Genomic DNA, 18,719 nt, shown 5'->3' with positions numbered 1-18,719 from the left:
AAGAGGCTATTTTGGTTTGAATTTGGGCTGATCCACTTTTTTTTTTTCTCTCCTAAAAATAATAAGACAAATAAAAATTGCAATTGCAAGTTATTTGAAAAATAGTTATTTGAGATAAATTAATACTTCTCAGTGCACAAATCCAACTGTATGAAAGACCATGGCAACCGGGGGCCTGGGGGGGGAGGAGAGGTTTGCAGCCCCTCCCTGAGGCTAGATGACAGAGGAAATAGGTGAAGCAATCTGCTCTGCTGAGCCTGCTGCTGGAGCTGGAGTTGTGAACCAGCATATTCCATCCCTTCATCCTATACACTGTTTTTTCTGAGGCAAAAAACATCCCCAGAAGTCTGAAATGAATGGATTTGTAATTCCCTTAGTCTGTCAGATGGTACCATTCTGAGAAAGGTGGCTTTCCTGTGGGCAGTCTGATTTAGAGAGAGGATGAAGATCCCTGCAAGACACAACAAGTCACAACATTATAAGGAATTCAATAGAAATATTTCTGGGGGAGTATAGGAATGTGCTTTCAGGTTGCCCTGAAAACACTGGGTAGGGATGATGTTTTACTGTGACCTAGTGTATGGAAATGGAGTAATATTTTTGATCCCAGTAATAGGTTGAAGATCCCCCTTCTTAACACACACACACACGCTCACACACACACACACGCAGTGCCTGTGTGCCCAGCAGCAGCTCAGGGCTGTGTAGAGGTGAGGGCTGTTCTACCTTGTACATCACAGCCATTCCATTGCAGTAGCATTTTGTTTATCCAGAAAGTCATTCATCCTTGAAGACATCAAAATGTGGAGATCTGCCGTTTCTGATGCGTAATGGAATCAGAGGGTAAAAATGTGATTCTTCTTTCTGATTTGAATCTGTCTTCAGCTTCCAGTCCTTGTATCTGGTTTTGCCTTCTTCGCTGGATAAAAGAGCTCTTTAAGGAATTTCTTCCCTCATGAAGGTATTTTTATCCACCATGGTCAAAGCATCTCTCCGTTCTTTTTGTGGTAAGCTAAATGGATTGAGCTCTTTAAGTCACTCACTGGCAGGCACTTTCTGCCACAAATCATTTTTTTGTCTTCTTTTTCTGCTCTGACTCTAAAATGTAGATGTCTAATTGTATGCATTTTTCTAGTGTCATTCTTTTTATGCAGTGTGCAGGATAAGCTATCTCCTGGCTTCTATTTGCTTTGTATATTCAATATCCATTCACTCACATGCCACAGAATGGCACAGGATATTATGTCTGTTCGTCCGTTTTGCACATTCACACCCTGCTTTCCAGGCTATGTTTCTCTCAGCTTTTTGGGCAACACGTTGTTCCCAGATGTGGAATACCCATCCTCTGTTGATTTCTGCCAGTAGTTGCCTGGAACAGCCCCCTTTTCCCTGAGATGCCACTTTGCCCCCGACCTTCAGCGGAAGCATAGCTGGCTCCTCCACATCCAAGGGCTCTGATATCAGGCTGTGCACAGAGGGATAATGGGCAGGCTTGGCTGTCCCTGCCTGGTTCTTGGGGCTTCAGCTGGTGATTGTTCTGCTTGTTCTGAAAGGAAATTGTGTGACTGCTTTTAGCTGCAGTTGGGGGATTGAATGACATGTGGAAGGAATAAATTGCTGCATGATAAGGAAGAGGCACATAAGATTTGAGACAAAGAGGAAAATCTCATTTCCACTCCCCTTTGTTATCTTTTTACTGTGCATAACTGTACATATCACACATGTTACTCTGAGATCCTGCAGAGTATCCCATCACTCCAGTAGAGCCCTGGAAATACACTGGGAAGACACAGGATTTATCTTTCTGTTGCTTCACTAATGATCAGTTTATCCACAGGGGGCAACTCCCGTGGAGGCATTAAGTAAGCAGCCAGATCCCTGCACAAGTTCATCTTACCAGGTGCCCTGCAGCTCTACAAACCTGCCCAGGTGTGTTATGCTGGCCATTTGTAAACAGTGGCTGCTTTTTGGCTCTGTGAACAGGCCGCTCTTTGGCTCCTTCAATACCTGGTTTTGCTCCCAGGGGCCAAGCTCTCGATTCTGTCCTCAGGCTGCCTTAAAAGTGGGCAGCGGAGGCTGCAGGGGCAGGAGGGCTCCTGGGAGGCTGAGCCAGGGCCAGCCTGTGTCTGAACTCACTCTGTGGCACAGCTGAGGGGCCTTGGCACCATCCGTCCTTTATGTAACCAGCTCTTGGCTTCACCTGTCCCTTGGCAAGGACCCTGCAGCGGAGCTGCAGCACCACTGTTCCTGACTGGAATGCCTGCGACTCTGCTTGAGCCACTGTTAGCAGGAGAGAGCTGTTTGCAGCCTGAGAGCAGCACACAGTGGCTTTGGGTGGTGTTAAAAAGAGCCAGAGTGAAAAATGAGAAATCACATTGTACCATTTTCCCAGATATCACAGCCTGAGAATACAACTTGTGTTTTCCCTTCTAGGGCATCTTGTCACTCTCTTCAGGGATTACCTGCCCACAGGGCACCCTCATATACACATGCCCACATGCACACGAGCACAGGGCCCTGGGGGAAGGAGTTGGGCAGTCCCCTTGCTGCTGCAGGTCTCTGGGAGTTACAGGGTGAGCCAAGCTGTGAGCATGGGCCACTGGGGAGACCAGCATGGGCAGCTGCAAGGGTGATATGCAGCCACAGGCTAGGTGCTGATGGGGGTGTTTGGAGAGTGAAGCAAGAGGCAGCAGTGGAGAAGGGAAAATGCAAAGGCTGGGCAGAGGGTGTAGGAAGGAGAAAGGGGTAGTAGGGAATGAGGAGGAGGAGCAGGAAGTCTAGGGGCAGGAAGGCTCAGGGTGCAGTAGGACAAAGAGGGAGCTGTCAGGCAAAGCAGGAGCAAAGAGGGTTGTCAGTGAAGCTTGGATTAGTTTGGTTTTTAAGCTAAGTGTGGAAGTGCTGCTTGACTTGGTGTTCGGCTCCTGTGGTGAGACTGCATCTGGGTCTGGAGCTGCCATGGCTTGTAAGAGGCAGCCCTATAGAGTCCAGCGTTGCTTCCTTCATCCCCAGTTCCCTGCCACACAGCCCATTGCCAGGTGTCATCTCCACTCACTCCCCTCAGAGGATAACGGCAGCAGTGCTGGGCTGCAGAGCACTGGGGAAAGAGCTCTGCTCCCAGGTGCTAGGGAGAATTTTCCCGCCTGAAGAGAACTTTTGCCTGGGCTGTATTCTTATTTTCAGGACACTCAACCCAGGGCTGCTCCCAGTGATCTCAGAAGGGCCTTTCATCATCAGCTGGGAAGAGCTCTTGCCAAGAAAAAAAAGGAAAGGAGAAGAAATATTCTGGGCAGGAGGGTGGTCTAGATGAAGAAGGCCTGGCTTTAAACCTGTTAAAAGCAGAAACAGGAAGTTTTCATGATGTACCTCAAAATGACTAAGCACACAATACTGGAAATGATACCTTTGTGCTAATCTTCGTATTTTCTTCAGCTGCTGCACGGTGCACTAGGCTCATGTCAGCTGGTGGGGGTCCTTTCAAAACTTTCTTCCTTTTAAACTCCAGAATTAATTTATAATATAATCCAACAGAGAATGGAGTGCTTTTTGCTTGGGGTGAATGTGTCCCTCAGCTAAACCCATGTGTGCATTAGGAGCCAGTACAGGAGTTCTGTAGGAAGATTTTTTTGAAGGCAATTCAGTGACAACTTGGGCTGGAGCCCCAAAGGCAACTGTGCACTGAAGCTCACAGAGGAAGTTCCAAGGGATGTCACTTCACAGCATGCCCTTCGGCTCCTGGGTTTTTTCCCCTCCTTTTTCTCTGCCTTGTAGTGGCTGCAGCAAAGGCTCCATTATTTTGGCAGCATGGCACTGCTTTTGTCTATAAATGGAAGCAGTTGGCCTGTCTCCCAGTATAACACAGGATAGTCCTGTGCATCAGTTATGCAATTGGTAGCTTGATGACTTCATCTGAAGCTGGGGGAGGGCCAGGGGGTGGTAGGAAAAAGCCTTTGCCATCAGCTCTGCTGGAGACAGCCAATGAATGTGTGTGTCCCCCCAAAGTAAAGAAAGCAGGAGCTTAGCGACAGGCATGGATGAAGGGTTTGGTGCAGGAGCTGAGGGATCCTTAGCAATTCCTGGACTCTAGCTTAGGGGAGACGCAGCCACTGCTGCAGCCCTGGTCCTTAGGATGCTTTGGGGACCGTGCTTGACCAGGTTGTAAAGTGCAAAGTGCAGTGGGGGATGGTACTGGAGGAGAAGTGGAAAGAGGAACAGGGAGAGAACTTTCAAACCAAGACAGATGTTAAAAGGGGAAAGAACCTAAATACCAGAGAGCTGCCTTTCAGCAGAGAGCCCTTCAGGGAGTATCTGTGCAAAGTAGAAATGTGGACAAATTGTATTTTGTTATTTCCTCAGAAGGGTCCTTGAAAACCTGACCTTCATGCAGAAAGGCTGATCTTCATTTCCCAAGCTACACTCCAGCATTGAACTTAACCCTTTCCCTGACTGGGTTGGGGTGGGGGCTGCAAGATCACCTTTCTGTACGTCCAGATCATGCAGTGACTGACGTAACTCAAACCCGCAGCGAAGCAGGTGAACCTGAACCTCACCCTGGCAGGTTTTGCACAAAGGATGCTAAAGTGACACAGGTCCTTTCCATCAAGTTGGTGGTTTTGAGTAAGTCCCTGTCGTCTCTGTTCATCAATTAAAGAGGTTCTACAGGCTCTTAACACCCGAGACAAGGACCGGGCACGCAGTCGCTGGTTTTCAAATACGGCATCAGGGGCGGCGTGGTGCCGGGCCGGGCCCCTCGGGAGCTCTGGAGGTGTCGTGAGTTTGCCCTGGCCGCGGGACAGCCTCGGGCTGGGCGGGGGCGGCTTGGGAGACCGCAGCCGACTCCCGGGAATGCTCCCTGGAGGCGCCGGAAAGACGCCGGCCCCTCTCGGGCAGGGTCGCGGGCGGGCAGCGCCACCTGCCGGCGGCGACAGCTCCGGGAGAGCTCCGCTAATCCCGACCCTGATTACGACCCTCCGCCGGGACGCGGGTTGGGATTTACCCCGGGCTTTCGTCGGTGCTTTTCCTAGCACTTAAAGGCAACAAATTGGATTTAGAACATGAAGAGAGAGTGAGGTGTGTGCAGGGAAGGTGCTTGCACTGAGTCCTTCCAGCCACACACCCTGGTTCCGTGCTGCAGGATGGCAATCTTGAATAAACACTAACTGGAGTTAAATCCTGAGGATCTGGAGAAGAATTAGTGCTGCCAGCTCCCACTATTCGTTGTGGGCACCTAACATCTTGGCTTCTCAATCCAGAGAGCTTTGTTAAATTGCTGTTATGAAGAGAGGGAAACAGAATGGAAGAGAAAATGTACTTGTCTCCTTGAGAAGGAAGAAAAAGTTTAGAAAAACATGACTCTGAAGCATGAAAAAACTTAGCACACAACTTCATTGTTTCATTATTAATGAATTATAAAGTACTCCTGCTTTACCTGAGGGGCTTTGGATTCCAGGAGAAAAGAGGAACCTATTCCCTGTGGGGAGCAGTCCATGGCTCAGTCACAAGCCGTGAGCATCTTTCCAAGGACTCACTTTCTCCAAGCTCTAGGCTTCACCCACAGACTCTGTGCCTCCTCAGCTTGGTGATCTGTGATTTCCCTTGCCTGTGGAGCACCCCAGTAACAAGGTCTTCCCTCTCTCTTTGCACAGGAGCACCAGGTGGGATTGTCACGACCCACAGGGCCCATGCAGCCTTCTGTCCCGGCAGGCTCCAGCAGTGTAGTCACAGGCACCAGCTCTGGGGGGCCCTTCCTTGGGAGCCAGCCCCAGGTGGCCATCATGAAGCAGATGCTGATCGAGCAGAGAGCGCAGCTGCATGTGATGGAGCAGCAGAAACAGCAGTTTCTCCGAGAGCAGAGGCAGCAGCAGCAGCAGATCTTAGCGGAGCAGGTACAGTATCCATCTGTCTCCAACGCATGCTGGGATGAGCATGAGTGCTACAGACAATGCAGCACCAGCTCTTCCTTCTAGATTTGGGAATTCCCTCTTTGTGGTTCCTGTCTGGGTGTTTCAGCAATAGTTGTCAAAGAAGAGGCAACTGTATCAGTCCTACCATTATCTTGGCAACTATTACCCATGTTTCCAGTAGTGGGCTTGACAGTTACCTTGGATTTTAGGCACTGGAAAAGTTAGCTCTTAACCTGGCATCTAATGGTGCATTTACTCCAGCAGAAGCAGACTCAGCTGCAGTTACCATCATAGGTCCTCTCCCCTAGCTCTGATTATGGTCTTGCACTGGCAAAATCTGTGCACAGCTGCACAGGAATCTGGGTCAAAGAATGGATATGGGTTAAAAGAAGCCTTAGCAAAGAAAAATGTTACTATTTACCCAGACCAATTCCTTAATCTGGTTTATTGAGTGCCAGTAGGAGCAATTAGGTCATACAAGGGAGAGACAGCAGCAAGGGGAGAACCAGAAACTGAAGTGGGACAACAGTGAAACTACCTCTGGCAGTGGCAATGTGGAAGAGCTGCATTGGAGCTATCACCTGGCTTCCTCAGCTGTGCCACAGAGTTCAAACGCAGGCTGGCCCTGGTTCAGCTTCCCAGGATCCCTCCTGCCCCTGCAGCCTCAGCGGCCCACTTTTAAGGCAGCCCGGGCTTTGCAATATGGATGTTAAACTACGCAGTCTGAATGGCGGTGTGTGCTTAATTCAGCTGTAGTTTCAAAGCAGTCCAAGAGAAAACCACTGGAAAGTCACACTGTTGATTGATCATACCCAAGTTTAAAGTTCCAGCCCCCTAATGTTACTTAGATAATGCTCTGGTAGGTCAGCAGTTGCTTTAAGCTTGGTTTCTCTCTTGCTAAGGAAAAACAGTTTAAGACTGTCTGCTTAAATTTGTGTTAGAAAACATGCATGCTGTGTAACCACAGAAATACAGATTGCCTCCCCCCCTTTCTCTTGTTGCTTCTGAGAAACAGAAAAATTTACTCTCAGTGAACAGGAAGGATGCTCCTAGAAATATTTAGGATAAAGATGCCTGAACTGATTCAAATGTGAACAAGTGCATGAGAGTGAGGATGCAGTAATGCATCCCATGGATTGGGCCAATTCACATGCATAAAGCCAAGAGCCAGTCAGTGACTTGGCTGCTGAGGGCAAGCCTAAAAGAATTTAAAAGCCACCAGACTGAGGCTGTCAATTGTGCTGGCAGAGATGAAAAGTGGCAAAGTCACAGTCCTCAGGTTCCTAGCTTTGGGGTAGTTTGTGCCTAACAAGAGTCCCTCTTTCTTTTTGATAATTTGTAACGCATACTTATGAATGCAGGGATTAATACTTCCTTCTTTCCCATCTCTGCCATTCTTGTACCTTTGTTACACATCCTTGGTTTTGGACACAGTATTTGTACGGCTGCAGATGATGCTACAAGACGTCCTTTCAGTAAGTGCTTAGTTGAGTACACCTTAGCATCTGAAAGCTCTGTTTTTATAATCAGCCCTTGATTCTGTTTTAAAATATTCACAAGTATTCATAGAAAACAACCACAGAGGAGCAATGTGGTCTGGATCAAGGGAGCAATGCATTTTGCAGTCACCACTCCTCCAATATCATTCACTGAAGCACAAGAGGAAATGTGCCTTAGTATCCGTTTCTGTTTTGGCTCAGGAATGTTCCTAGGCTGCAGTGCTTGGGTCAGGATTAAGTAATCCTTGCAGCTGAGTGTTATGAGTGCAGACATGGAGCAAAGTCTTGCACCAGGAACACAAACCTCTGGACCTTGGCGGGACTAAGGGAAGGAAAGTGTGTGTGTGTGGATACAGTTGCCCTTAGACCTAGGTGAGCAACGTTAGTTCACATCCCTCCTTCTCCTTTCTGCATGAAGACAGTTAAGCTCATGCTGTAGAGGTCAGGATGAAATGGCTGTAGGTAAGATGCGATGATGTTGGCCTCAGTGCTTGTTCCTTTTTGAGCCAAAAAGAGTCTGAGTGCTGAGTAGCCCAAATGCTCTGAGGAGGACTCTCCAGATGACTCTACCTGTCTCTCCAGAACACCTCGCCAGATAAGAACCAGTGCAGTTCTGCAGTTTTGCAATCAGTCCATTAATTAAGTAATCACCTCTGTCTTCTGTCTCTTCTGCTTTTCTTTCCCTCCTTCATTTGCAGCAGTTGCAGCAGCAGTCACATTTGCCTCGGCAGCATCTGCATCAACAGCGAAGCCCATATTCAGTGCAACAGGCCAATCAATTCCAAGGTAAAAGTCGAATTATTTTTCCTGTTTTGGAGTCAGTGCCCCTCAAGGTAGCAAGTGAAAGCTTGTGCGGTTTCTGAATACCAGGGTTTGAGCAGTGTACAAGAAGAGGAACACAGGCTGTTGCACACACCACATATTTTACCAAAGGGGAATTCCCAAGTTTGCATATTCAGTTAAGTTTATGTTTTCCTTTCTGCTTCCTTCAGTGAAAGCTGCTTTTTTTTTTTTTTTTTTTTTTTTTGACATTTGTTTTGCCTCTTTGACATCCAGACATCATGGATTCATTCACGGATTTATCTTGTTTGCCTCTACTCTTATGAGTTTTTTTTCCTGATAGCATTTCTGACTGTATCTTGGGTTTCCCCCTCCTTCATTCCCCACTGTATCTAATTTGATGAGCAGAGAATTTCAGAGAGGTCATGCGTACCTGGAGAAGAACTGATAAATCTCAGGTGTGGGAAACACAGTGAAATATCTGAGATGTAAATAGAGATTTTTTTAATGATCTCAAAAAAAGCACAAGTATTATTTTGATGTGCTCCCAGGTAACTGAAGAATGTAAGTGTACTCATTTTAAATTAGGAAAATAAGTTAATTCTGAGATTTTAGGTGCAAAGCATCAGCTGAATGTCTTCACTAACCATTATTTCTATGTAGACATGAAATGAACACACACCTGTGCTGTATTTTCATGGTAATGTCATGTAGCTGCAACAGAAAACAAGGGAGGCAATTCTGGACAGTTCACATTGCCATTCTGGTTCCCAGGATATGAACAGGCAGCCATGTCTTCTACTTGCATATGTCAGGATGGCTTCTTCTAATCACCTCTTCATTTTTATCTTTGGCTCCTTAAGTTCTGTATGAAATTACTTTTTTTCCCCAATAACTGATTTTCCAAAATTAAGAAGTGTGTGTGCACGGTCATCCACTGAGATGCCCACATACAATCTCTCTGCATTCATGCTTCTTTGAAACATTGCCTTTGTATGTGTTATTTAAAAGAAACAGAGAAGAGAGTTCAGGCTAATCTGACAGAGCAAGGAATTCATTTTCATAAATTAACTAATTTAAATAGTTCACCATTTTTTCCTTTTTAGTCACGTGAATGTAATCCAGTGCAGTAGGTTATGTGTAAATGAGACCAGAAGGTGGCCTAAAATCTTAAAATCTGTTGCATCTCTCATATAGCTATTCCTTGTCTAATCTCCTGTCACTTATGCCAAGGACAGTGGTTAACAAAAGTAGTATGTGAACCACTTGCTGTTATTGACTCCTTTGGAGCTTTTCAGCTGCCATTTTCAATTAAAAAGTAGCTGAAGATGCATTAAGATTTTAACATTCTCTGTATCTTACACACTTGCTGGAGTCATCGTAAAAAGACTGTTTCTAATCATGGAAGGAGCTGATCTAAATTAAGAGAAATCAAGGGAACCCCAGTACCAGTCATTAAGAAAGCAGTTTGATAGCATGAATAAAATAAAAGCTGCCACTACATGTGGCCTGTTCCAGTGAGATCCAGATGGTCTCTCTTCATGCTACAAAATGTTTCATTTAGCTGTGTGCTGGAGCTAAAAGCACCCACCAGAAGCTTGTGGTGCTGCAGAAAATGGAGTTGTAGCCATCCTCTGCATTATGTAATAGAATGACATGTATAGAAATGATGCTTCCTTTATCCAGACCCATTTCTCATGGAAACCAAGCCAACATCAATAACAGGGACCAGTGTTCAGGGGTGTTGTCTGCCACTGAGAGACAACAAATAGGGGCTGATTTAAAAACATTCAGATTCTGTTGTACAGTTCTGAATTCTTAAGCAATGATTTTATATTTACACCTGGCATTTAATAACATTTGAGCCTGGAGCAATTGTGCGCCTCATACACTCTGAGCTTCACCTGCCTTGTGTTGTATTTAGTTAGTCACTCAAATCTGAAGAATGTGACTATTTAGTTAGTGACTCAAATATGACTGTTGTATTTGTAGTGACTCAAATCCACAATGAACCCATGGCATAATCTGGGCTCCAGGTAATTGTCTTTAAATAAAGATAGTAAATACAGAAGCATATTGGCTTCCCAGAAATCAATAGCTCCCCCCTACCCCTGAAAGTAAGACGCAAGCATGGTTAAGTTATCTGCCACAGTGTGGAATTTAACAAGGCTAGGATTTTCTGGTTTCCCATCACTGGCCTAAGGTGAAGTAAAATGTGCTTATAGTATTGATTCACTAATATACTCTCCCTGCTTTAAATGTTCACAAAAACCCAATTTTTCTTCTTTCCTAGAATTAATCAGTAGCAATGCTATAGAAAATCCATTCATTTATGCCTCCTGAGCTATTAAAAACATTGATTGGCCTTCTGGGCCTGACATTTCCATTTTAAAGGCTTACTTTCCAAAGACAATGGAGATATTTAAAAGAGAACTTCAAATGGTAAACTGAAGTTCAGCTGCCTTGCAGCCAATGAAGAAAACTGGTGGAAGTTTTCCCATTTGCTTGCTCGAAGCTGAATTAGGTGTAGCTGAAGTAGATAAGTGCTGCTGAGGAGGCTCCTACAGATTCCCTCTTATGCAAAGATGTGTTAATTAAGCTTTACAGGGTTGTGGGCTCTTTCTTACCTTCCTCCCTTTTTGGTGCAGGTTCATCCCAGGATATAGTGGCTGTGAGAAACCAAGTAGCGCTCCAGAGCATGAGAACATCCCGAATGATTGCCCAGAATGCGAACATGATGGCCATGGGTCCCTCCCAGACCCCGAGCACACTGCCCACCACTGCAGGCCAGTCGGATATGGGCATGGCTCCTTATAGCTCTTCCAGCCAGCCAGGAATGTACAGTATGAGCACAGGGATGAGCCAAATGTTGCAGCACCCAAACCAAAGTGGCATGAACGTGGCACACAGCGCAGGCCAGGGAACAAGGCAGCCTGCCTCTGGACAAGCAGTGGGAATGGTTGGCAGTTTTGGTCAGACCATGCTGGTAAACTCTGCTCTTCCCCAGCATCAGCAGCAGATGAAAGGACTTGTGGGCCAGGTCTTGCCAAGGCCACAAGCACCACGACTTCAAAACCTGATGGGGACTGTCCCTCAAGGAACACAAAACTGGCTGCAGCGAGGCTTGCAAGGCATACCTGGAAGGACTAGTGGTGAAATGGGGCCCTTCAACAATGGCACCACCACATACGTGATGCCATCCGGGCAGCCACGGCTATCCAAGCAGCATTTCCCACAGGGGCTCAATCAGACAGTTGTGGACACAAGTGGGACAGTGAGAGCCCTGAACCCAACGCTGGGGAGACAGTTGCTGCAACCACTACCTGGGCAACAGGCAGCCAGCCAGGCCAGGACAATGGTGATGCCAACAATAACCCAAGGGGTCCCTGCCATGTCAGGCTTCAGTCAACCCCCAACGCAGCAAATGCCAGGCGGTACCTTTGCTCAGAGTGTCCAAGGCCAGGCCTACGAGAGGAATCCCACTCAGGACATATCTTATAACTACAGTAACGAAGGAGCAGGGGCATCATTCTCCAGTTTAGCAGAGGGCACAGACCTTGTGGACTCCATTATTAAGAGCGGACCAGGGGATGAGTGGATTCAAGAACTTGATGAGTTGTTTGGAAACCCTCAGTGAATGTGCTTGTATAGTCTGGAGCTTTGGTTGTTATGTTTAAACAAGCAAAGAGGGAGTCAGATGTTCTCCCCATTCCTGGATTGTTGGGTTTTGTTTGTATTGGTTTGGTTTGGGGTTATTTTGTTTTCTTTTGTTTTTAATTATGTAAACTGAGCTGATCTTGTAGCCAACTTTGGAAGATTGAGGGGATGATGAAAACATCAGCATCCCAAAACTTCCACCAAGCAATCTTTGTTGTGTGGCAGCACCCACTCTGTGTGTGTGTGAGGCAGAATGGGGAAACTGGAAAAGCCAGCTGATGCCTCTGGCTGGGAAAATTTGTTCTCTCCCCACTTAAAACAAAGCTTCATTGCACAGTAGTGTGGGGTGGTCCCATATCTCCCACCTTATATGACTGTGCACATTGCAGCTTCCAGGGAAGCAGATGGAAGAGCTGGGAGCAAAGCCTAGAGATATCCAGGGGCAATTGCACAGGCCCTGGTCAGAAAGGGGCTTAACCCCGGGGGCAAGCAGGTCTCAGAGAGCCATGGCCAGGCCCATGGGGCTGGCTCTGAGCTGTCCTAAGGGAACATGCAACACTCACATGACAAACCTAAACAATCACAGGGAGGTGACCGTTTTCACTGTAGAGTGATAAACCCTGCTACAAGTGCAGGAGAACATAAATTTGGCAGTGTTGTGGGGGCAGATTGATTATGTGACTGCTGCTGGAGACAGCCTAGTGGTGGGTAAACTTAATGAACTGCTCAGTCCCCTTGGGACTTGCAGTAGTGCTTCCCAAGTCAGAGCACTTGGCATGGCCCTGCTGCCTGGGGTGTTGATGGGCTGAGACGTACCAAGAGACATTAGCAGAGGTCCTCAGTGGGACCCTCCCTCTCCTTCCTCCCCAGGTTGTTCTCAGTTAACTCCCTTCCCCTCCTGTTCCTTCAGTGTAAAGCAAGCTGAGCTGGCTGCACTTTTTTTTCAGGCAAGCCACAAAGGGGCAGGCAGGGGAGGAGAAAATAGGCATGAGTATAGTGAGGGTTTGGCAGACAGGAAGACTTTCTCCTCTCCTCTTGAAAAGTGCAGGTTTGGCAGGTAGTATTACCCCAAAGTGTCTGGGCTCTCTATGTGATATGTTCAGTTTTAAATAGATGGTTTTGGTCTAATCCCTCTGGTTTGCTGGAATAAAATTCACTGCAATATTTGAAGAACAGGAGTCAGTGAAGGACGACTGTAAAGGACATTCATGAGTGGGTAAAATAATTGATATTCCAAACATGGGGTCTGCCCAAATAAGGTTGTAGTTAATAGGGATGTATCACTATCTCCACTGTTTGGACCAGTGCTGAGCAGCCCTGTGATGAAGTTGTAATAGATCTCACACAATATTGAGTCACCATCCATTCTGAGTGTGTACCCAAGCTGCAGTTGGAGGCCGTTTTCTGTAACCTATCACCTCTTTAGTGTTTTCAGCTGAGAGCTGCTTATCAGGTTACATAGTTGTGCATAAAAAATGTTAACATGACCCACAGTCCAGAGCTTTAGCACCCTCTGGCCTAGTGCTGGCCTCTGTGAGCCATGAGTCTTGCTCTGCAGCAGAAGTGCACAAGTGCCAGTCCCAGTTCCCCAGCTCCTGACCACCTCCTTTTGCGCTGCTCTCCCTGGGCCCAGCTATGCCAAGTGCTGAGCCCCTGAATTCCATGGAGGCTGAGGGCCTTGGCACTTGACACTTTCACGTCCTGCCTTTTCCTGTGGAGCACAGATATGCATCACATTAAAGACCAGGAGCAAATGAGCCTGGAACCATCTCACTGCCCCACTGAGACTCTCTTTTAAACAGTTTCCCTTGCTGTGCTTGCCTTGTGGGGGGAATTACCTGTTCTAAATGCTGCGATGCAGCAGTACAAGCTGCATTTTTAATGGACTCAAGGTGAGCCATCAATCCAGCCTGCTCTGACTGCTACATTTTAAAAAATGGCTTTAATTACATCTCTTTTAGCTGACCCCTTTTTAAAATACAGCACAAGGGCCAATTGCAGTTCCTCCTGAGGATGAGCATGGTTTGCCTGCCTGCTGCTTCAGCAGGAGCCAGGTTGGGCCCTAATTCAGTGAAAGGGAGCACCAGCCAAAGTTTTTGGTTCATCCTGTGGATCAGCATCTCTTGGTCAGAATGGAACGGATAGGCAAACATTGGGAGAAGCAGCACCCTGAAGGGACCAGGGTGCTGTGGCTCTGTGTGTGTCAGCGTGAGCATGGGACACAAACCTGTGTGATAGAGCTGTGACAGGGTGAAGAGGCAGCCACCCTTCTGGGCAGAGGACAGTGCTGGGGACAACACAGCACCTGTGCCTCGGGTGAGAGCAATCAGGGCTCACCTCTCAACACAGAGCTGGGAAAGGAGGACTTAGAAACACACATCCACCACACAGCAGTCAATGCAAGTCAGTGTGCATCAGGGAGATACAGGCCTTGGTAATAAATGGTGAAGACGAGTCTCTGCTGTCTTTGTAAAGCTTCCTCCAAATACTCCATACTGGGATCAAGTACTAGAGAATAGATTTTACTAGATTTGGGGTTGTTTGGGGTTTTTTTCTTTCTTACTATGGTGCTGATGTATATGTAATGGTAAAAAAAAAGTCATTTGTAAATATGTTTTTACAATTCTACAGATATCACTGGGTCTACTATCTGTAAAATATATACATATAAATATATATATATATATATATATATATATACTGTTTGTTTAAAATAGAGTATTTTTATTTCATTCCTTGACTCATCCTTACTGCAGTGGTATTGCACTTCAGATGATGTCTAATTACTAATTTGTACTGTATCCCTGACAGCAACTTGCTTCATTTTATTCAGATTTTTCTAGTTTTCTGGTTTTACTTTGTACATTAAGTATTGCTTATTTCCTGTATTTCCTAAGACCTGTACAGAGTCTAAAAATGTAGAAAAATACCTGATGTTAACACACCTCTTTTAAAGAAAAAAAACCAAAACAAGAACAAACAAAAAAAAGAAACCTAAATAAAAGATGGTTATCTGAGTCATATACCTGGTGTACATGGATCATGTCTTACCCCACTCCTGCACCTCAGTGAGCAATCTTCCATGGAGGAGAGGGAAGCTGTATGGAGACAGGTCTGAATCAGCCCTGGGGTTTCTGTATGGCTGCATCACAGCACCTGGTGGAGTTACAGGTGTTACACCTCAGCAGTTACAGGCTGGGTATGGCACCTCCCAGGATGCCCTTCTTGCTCCAGCAGGTTCAGCAGCCAGTGAATAACACAGGGTTTGGTGCTCGAGGCACGAGCACTGGCATGCCCCAGGTCAGAGACAGTCCAGCTGCATTACTTCTGCCCGTTGCAGAAGCGACTTCGGGATCAGGAAAAGAGCTGCTTGCTGGGCTAGCTAGCTGGCTTCTCGGCAGAGGAAACACAGCAGGAGCCGATGGAATCGGCTCACGTTAGCTCGGAGAAAAAGGAAGAGAGAGGCTGTTCAGGTCTGGCTTCCAACAGGTTGAATGCGATGGGATCATGATGAGGTTGGATTGCTGGGATGGGATAGGATGGCTCCTTGGAGCCTTGTCCTCAGTTTTATAGGGAATTTGAAAACCCCGGTGAAAGGGGAAAACAACCAATGAGTTATAAGTCAGAGGGAGGATACAATGTAACAAGAGCCACTGGGGGGTAAACCGAGAGGCAGGAGTTATAACAGAACCAATGAACAGCCGAGTAACCGAGAATTTTCCTGAACCGGGGGAGGCGGCTTGGACCTAGGGGTCCTAGGGGATGCAGCTTAGACCTAGGGGGTGCAGCTTAGGCTTCTGAGCCTCCCCCTGAGTCTGACTCTTCGGGGAACTCGATCCAGGGGATGGGCTGGGATTGACTGGCACGCTGCCCCAGCCCTGCAGTGGGCTGGGTCACCCCAACAAGTGAATCCCTGCATTCCAGGCAGCCCCAGCTGTTCCGGTGCAGCAGAGCCCAGACTGCTGTAATGAGCTGCTGGATGGGACATGCTTCACCACCTTCTGCCATGGTGCTGCTTTCTCCAGCAAGGTGGGCTTCCTGTGCTCTGAGGAGAGGCTTGTGCTCAGGCAGATGCTACAGGGAAGTTGGTCCTTAATTTGGCCTGTTAGAGGTGGCAGCTCCAACCTTTTGTGTTTATTCTGTGCTGGGAGAGAAAGTAGGGAGTAAGGAGGTCCTTTCAGGGGTGGAGACAAGATGGAGATGAGGTGGGGTGGAAGAAGGGAAATGCATAGCTGGACATAGAAGTTGGAGAAAATGGGAAAACTGGGAAAGGATAAAGACACACACTTAGAGTTATTCCCTATCACCTACTGCTACCACAGGGTGAGGACTGTGTTGTCAGAAGCCTTTTGGAACATGCACATGGACATATTGGACATGTATGGCCTTTCCAAGGTAAAAATGCCATGCAGCCTTCAAGGCTTGACACTACTTCCTGTTCCGTTCCCAGCCTACCAGGGAGTCATGGAGGATCAGACACTGGATCTCTGTTCACTCAGCTGGCTGTTTGGGATGTCAGGTGTGGTTTGGCTCCACACACAGCCTCTAAGGTGAGATTCCCCTTCTCAATGCCAGACTGAAATACTATAGTTTATGACTTAAACATCTTCATGAAGGACTTTTGCCTATTGTAGCAAAAACTGTATTACAAAGTCTGCAGAGAAGACCACCACACCCTGAATGGGGTCTTGACTGAGGCCCTACACTGCTCGCTGATGAAGATAAGATAAAGTAACAACTCAAGGCTGGGGGAGAAGAATAGCACAAGCTTAACACCTTCAGCCAGCCATGTTCGAAACAGGCTCTCGCACCAAAGGGTGGGGGAAAGAGGCTTTGGACATGTGGTGAAGAAGCCTCTGGTGAGAGACAGTGAGTGCCCATCCTCCAATGTGCAGATCAGCTCAGCTGTGGGGTCCTTCACCCTGGGAGAAGGTGCATCCACAGCAGAAGGGGGTGTCATCGCCCATCAAAGACCATGGGGGCCCAAGGAGTCCCCAGACCCTGCACCAGAGCACTGCAACATGATGCAACAGATCCACAATGTTGCAAGGGACAGTGCCAAACTGGCCACCTGCAAGGGAGGCAATGTGGGCATTCCCACCTGCCCAAAACATATATTAATCCACTTTTGGTGGATTAATATATGTTTTTGGTGTGGCACGGCGTGGGGTGGCATGGTGCAGCAGCGGGGGACCCTCACCACCAAGAAGACCAGATGGAGGGGCACAACGAGATGTCATTGGGACCCTCGGATGGGTGATATGCTTCCACCTAACCCCTGTCATTCTCTCCCTGTCTCCCCACCCCCCACACACACTTATTTTTCTATTTCTTTCTTTCTTTTCTCTTTCTTTCTCTTTGCCTCTTTTGCTATTAAATAAAATATATCAATTTTTTGGCAACATCTAACATCATTTGGTTTTAAGAATGGTTTTGGGTATATTTTGAACCTTTCTAGGTTTGATCCACTTTATTCGCAGAGACTTAGTTTCCTCTGCTCTTCTGTGTTTAAATTGGATCGTAACAGCCAGTTCCTTACGGTTCTAGATGTGGGTAAGGAGGCACAAAGAAGAAGACTGACCCAGATCAGAGCAGCTTGCTGGAGTTGCCCCTCAGCATGTGCTGGCACAGAAGAGTCCTTACTGAGAAAAGATGCTTTCAGCAAGAGACCCCTGGATATCAACTGGCTTTGAGGCCGCACCCTCATTTCTGGACCATCATCATTTCTGGTCGTGACTGACAGATGAACGTTTGCAACAGATGAACATTTGCGTGTTGAATGTGCAGCCTGGTAGCCTGGTACTGACTCCTCCATCAGCAGGCAGGAAGTGATGTGCCAGGAAGTGATGTGCTTCTCACCATAGCCAAATTAAATACTGACACTGCCAGCATCCATCTGTTATAGGTGTATTTTGTTTTTAATTATAGTTGAGTCAGTCTTTAACACTTTTCCATCCCAGACATTCTGCTCTGGCTTACTGGGGACAAAGCACTGATGCAGTAAACAGGTGGCATCCTTAACTCCAGGCCGACTTTTGCCCTCTCATTAGCTGGTGGAGCTTCTAAAATGTTCTGTTTATGTTTATCCCTTTGCTTTGTGTTGCTGGATGACGCTTTGCATCCTCACACCTGCCTTTTCTGGCATGTGAAATTGTCTCTGTTAATTTCTTTCTGTGGAGAAGAGAAGAAGGAAGGGAAGGGAAGGGAAGGGAAGGGAAGGGAAGGGAAGGGAAGGGAAGGGAAGGGAAGGGAAGGGAAGGGAAGGGAAGGGAAGGGAAGGGAAGGGAAGGGAAGGGAAGGGAAGGGAAGGGAAGGGAAGGGAAGGGAAGGGAAGGGAAGGGAAGGGAAGGGAAGGGAAGGGAAGGGAAGGGAAGGGAAGGGAAGGGAAGGGAAGGGAAGGGAAGGGAAGGGAAGGGAAGGGAAGGGAAGGGAAGGGAAGGGAAGGGAAGGGAAGGGAAGGGAAGGGAAGGGAAGGGAAGGGAAGGGAAGGGAAGGGAAGGGAAGGGAAGGGAAGGGACACACCAAAGCACTACAACAGGTAAGCTTGGAATGGAATCATTTCAGAGGCAAAGAAAGACCGATTTGAACCAGTAGATGTCCTGTGGACCTCCTCTAATCTGTATTTCAAGTCTGTTACATAGTTTGGAGCTTTGTCTTGATTTTGGTTCTGGCAGCAGTGCTTCCTGCTGCCTGTGTGTCTTGGTTTGAAAGACAGGTGCCTGCCAAGGAAGGTAGGAACCTCCCTTGGAATGGAAAATATAACCCCCTACCCTCCAAATTATTATAACTTTTAAATTATGGGGCTTTCAGGCACAGATATGGGAAAAAGAATAACAGTTCTTTACTAGTATGTATATGCATAACAAGGCAAACAATCAACAAC

General features: G+C 47.1%; 1 protein-coding gene and 1 long non-coding RNA gene across 2 annotated transcripts in view; both read left to right on the top strand.

Moving 5' to 3' along the window:
- Window positions 1-14,472, top strand: part of MAML3 (mastermind like transcriptional coactivator 3) — a 258,834-nt gene extending 244,362 nt beyond the window's left edge. Inside the window, exons 3-5 of the mRNA XM_069012697.1 lie at window positions 5,643-5,882; window positions 8,098-8,185; window positions 10,828-14,472. Coding sequence (XP_068868798.1) covers window positions 5,643-5,882; window positions 8,098-8,185; window positions 10,828-11,816 — 1,317 coding nt within the window. The 3' untranslated portion in view covers window positions 11,817-14,472. The remainder of the gene's footprint in view (window positions 1-5,642; window positions 5,883-8,097; window positions 8,186-10,827) is intronic.
- Window positions 14,473-15,793: 1,321 nt separating this feature from the next.
- LOC138109404 (uncharacterized) lies at window positions 15,794-17,465 on the top strand. The gene is made up of 3 exons (XR_011150449.1): window positions 15,794-15,865; window positions 16,287-16,386; window positions 17,384-17,465. It is a non-coding gene; the product is annotated as an uncharacterized lncRNA (long non-coding RNA).
- The last annotated feature ends 1,254 nt before the right edge of the window (window positions 17,466-18,719 follow it).

This window comes from Aphelocoma coerulescens, chromosome 4 (genome assembly GCF_041296385.1).
Source record: "Aphelocoma coerulescens isolate FSJ_1873_10779 chromosome 4, UR_Acoe_1.0, whole genome shotgun sequence".
NCBI classification, from domain to species: domain Eukaryota; kingdom Metazoa; phylum Chordata; class Aves; order Passeriformes; family Corvidae; genus Aphelocoma; species Aphelocoma coerulescens.
This window is presented reverse-complemented; position numbering and strand designations above follow the sequence as displayed.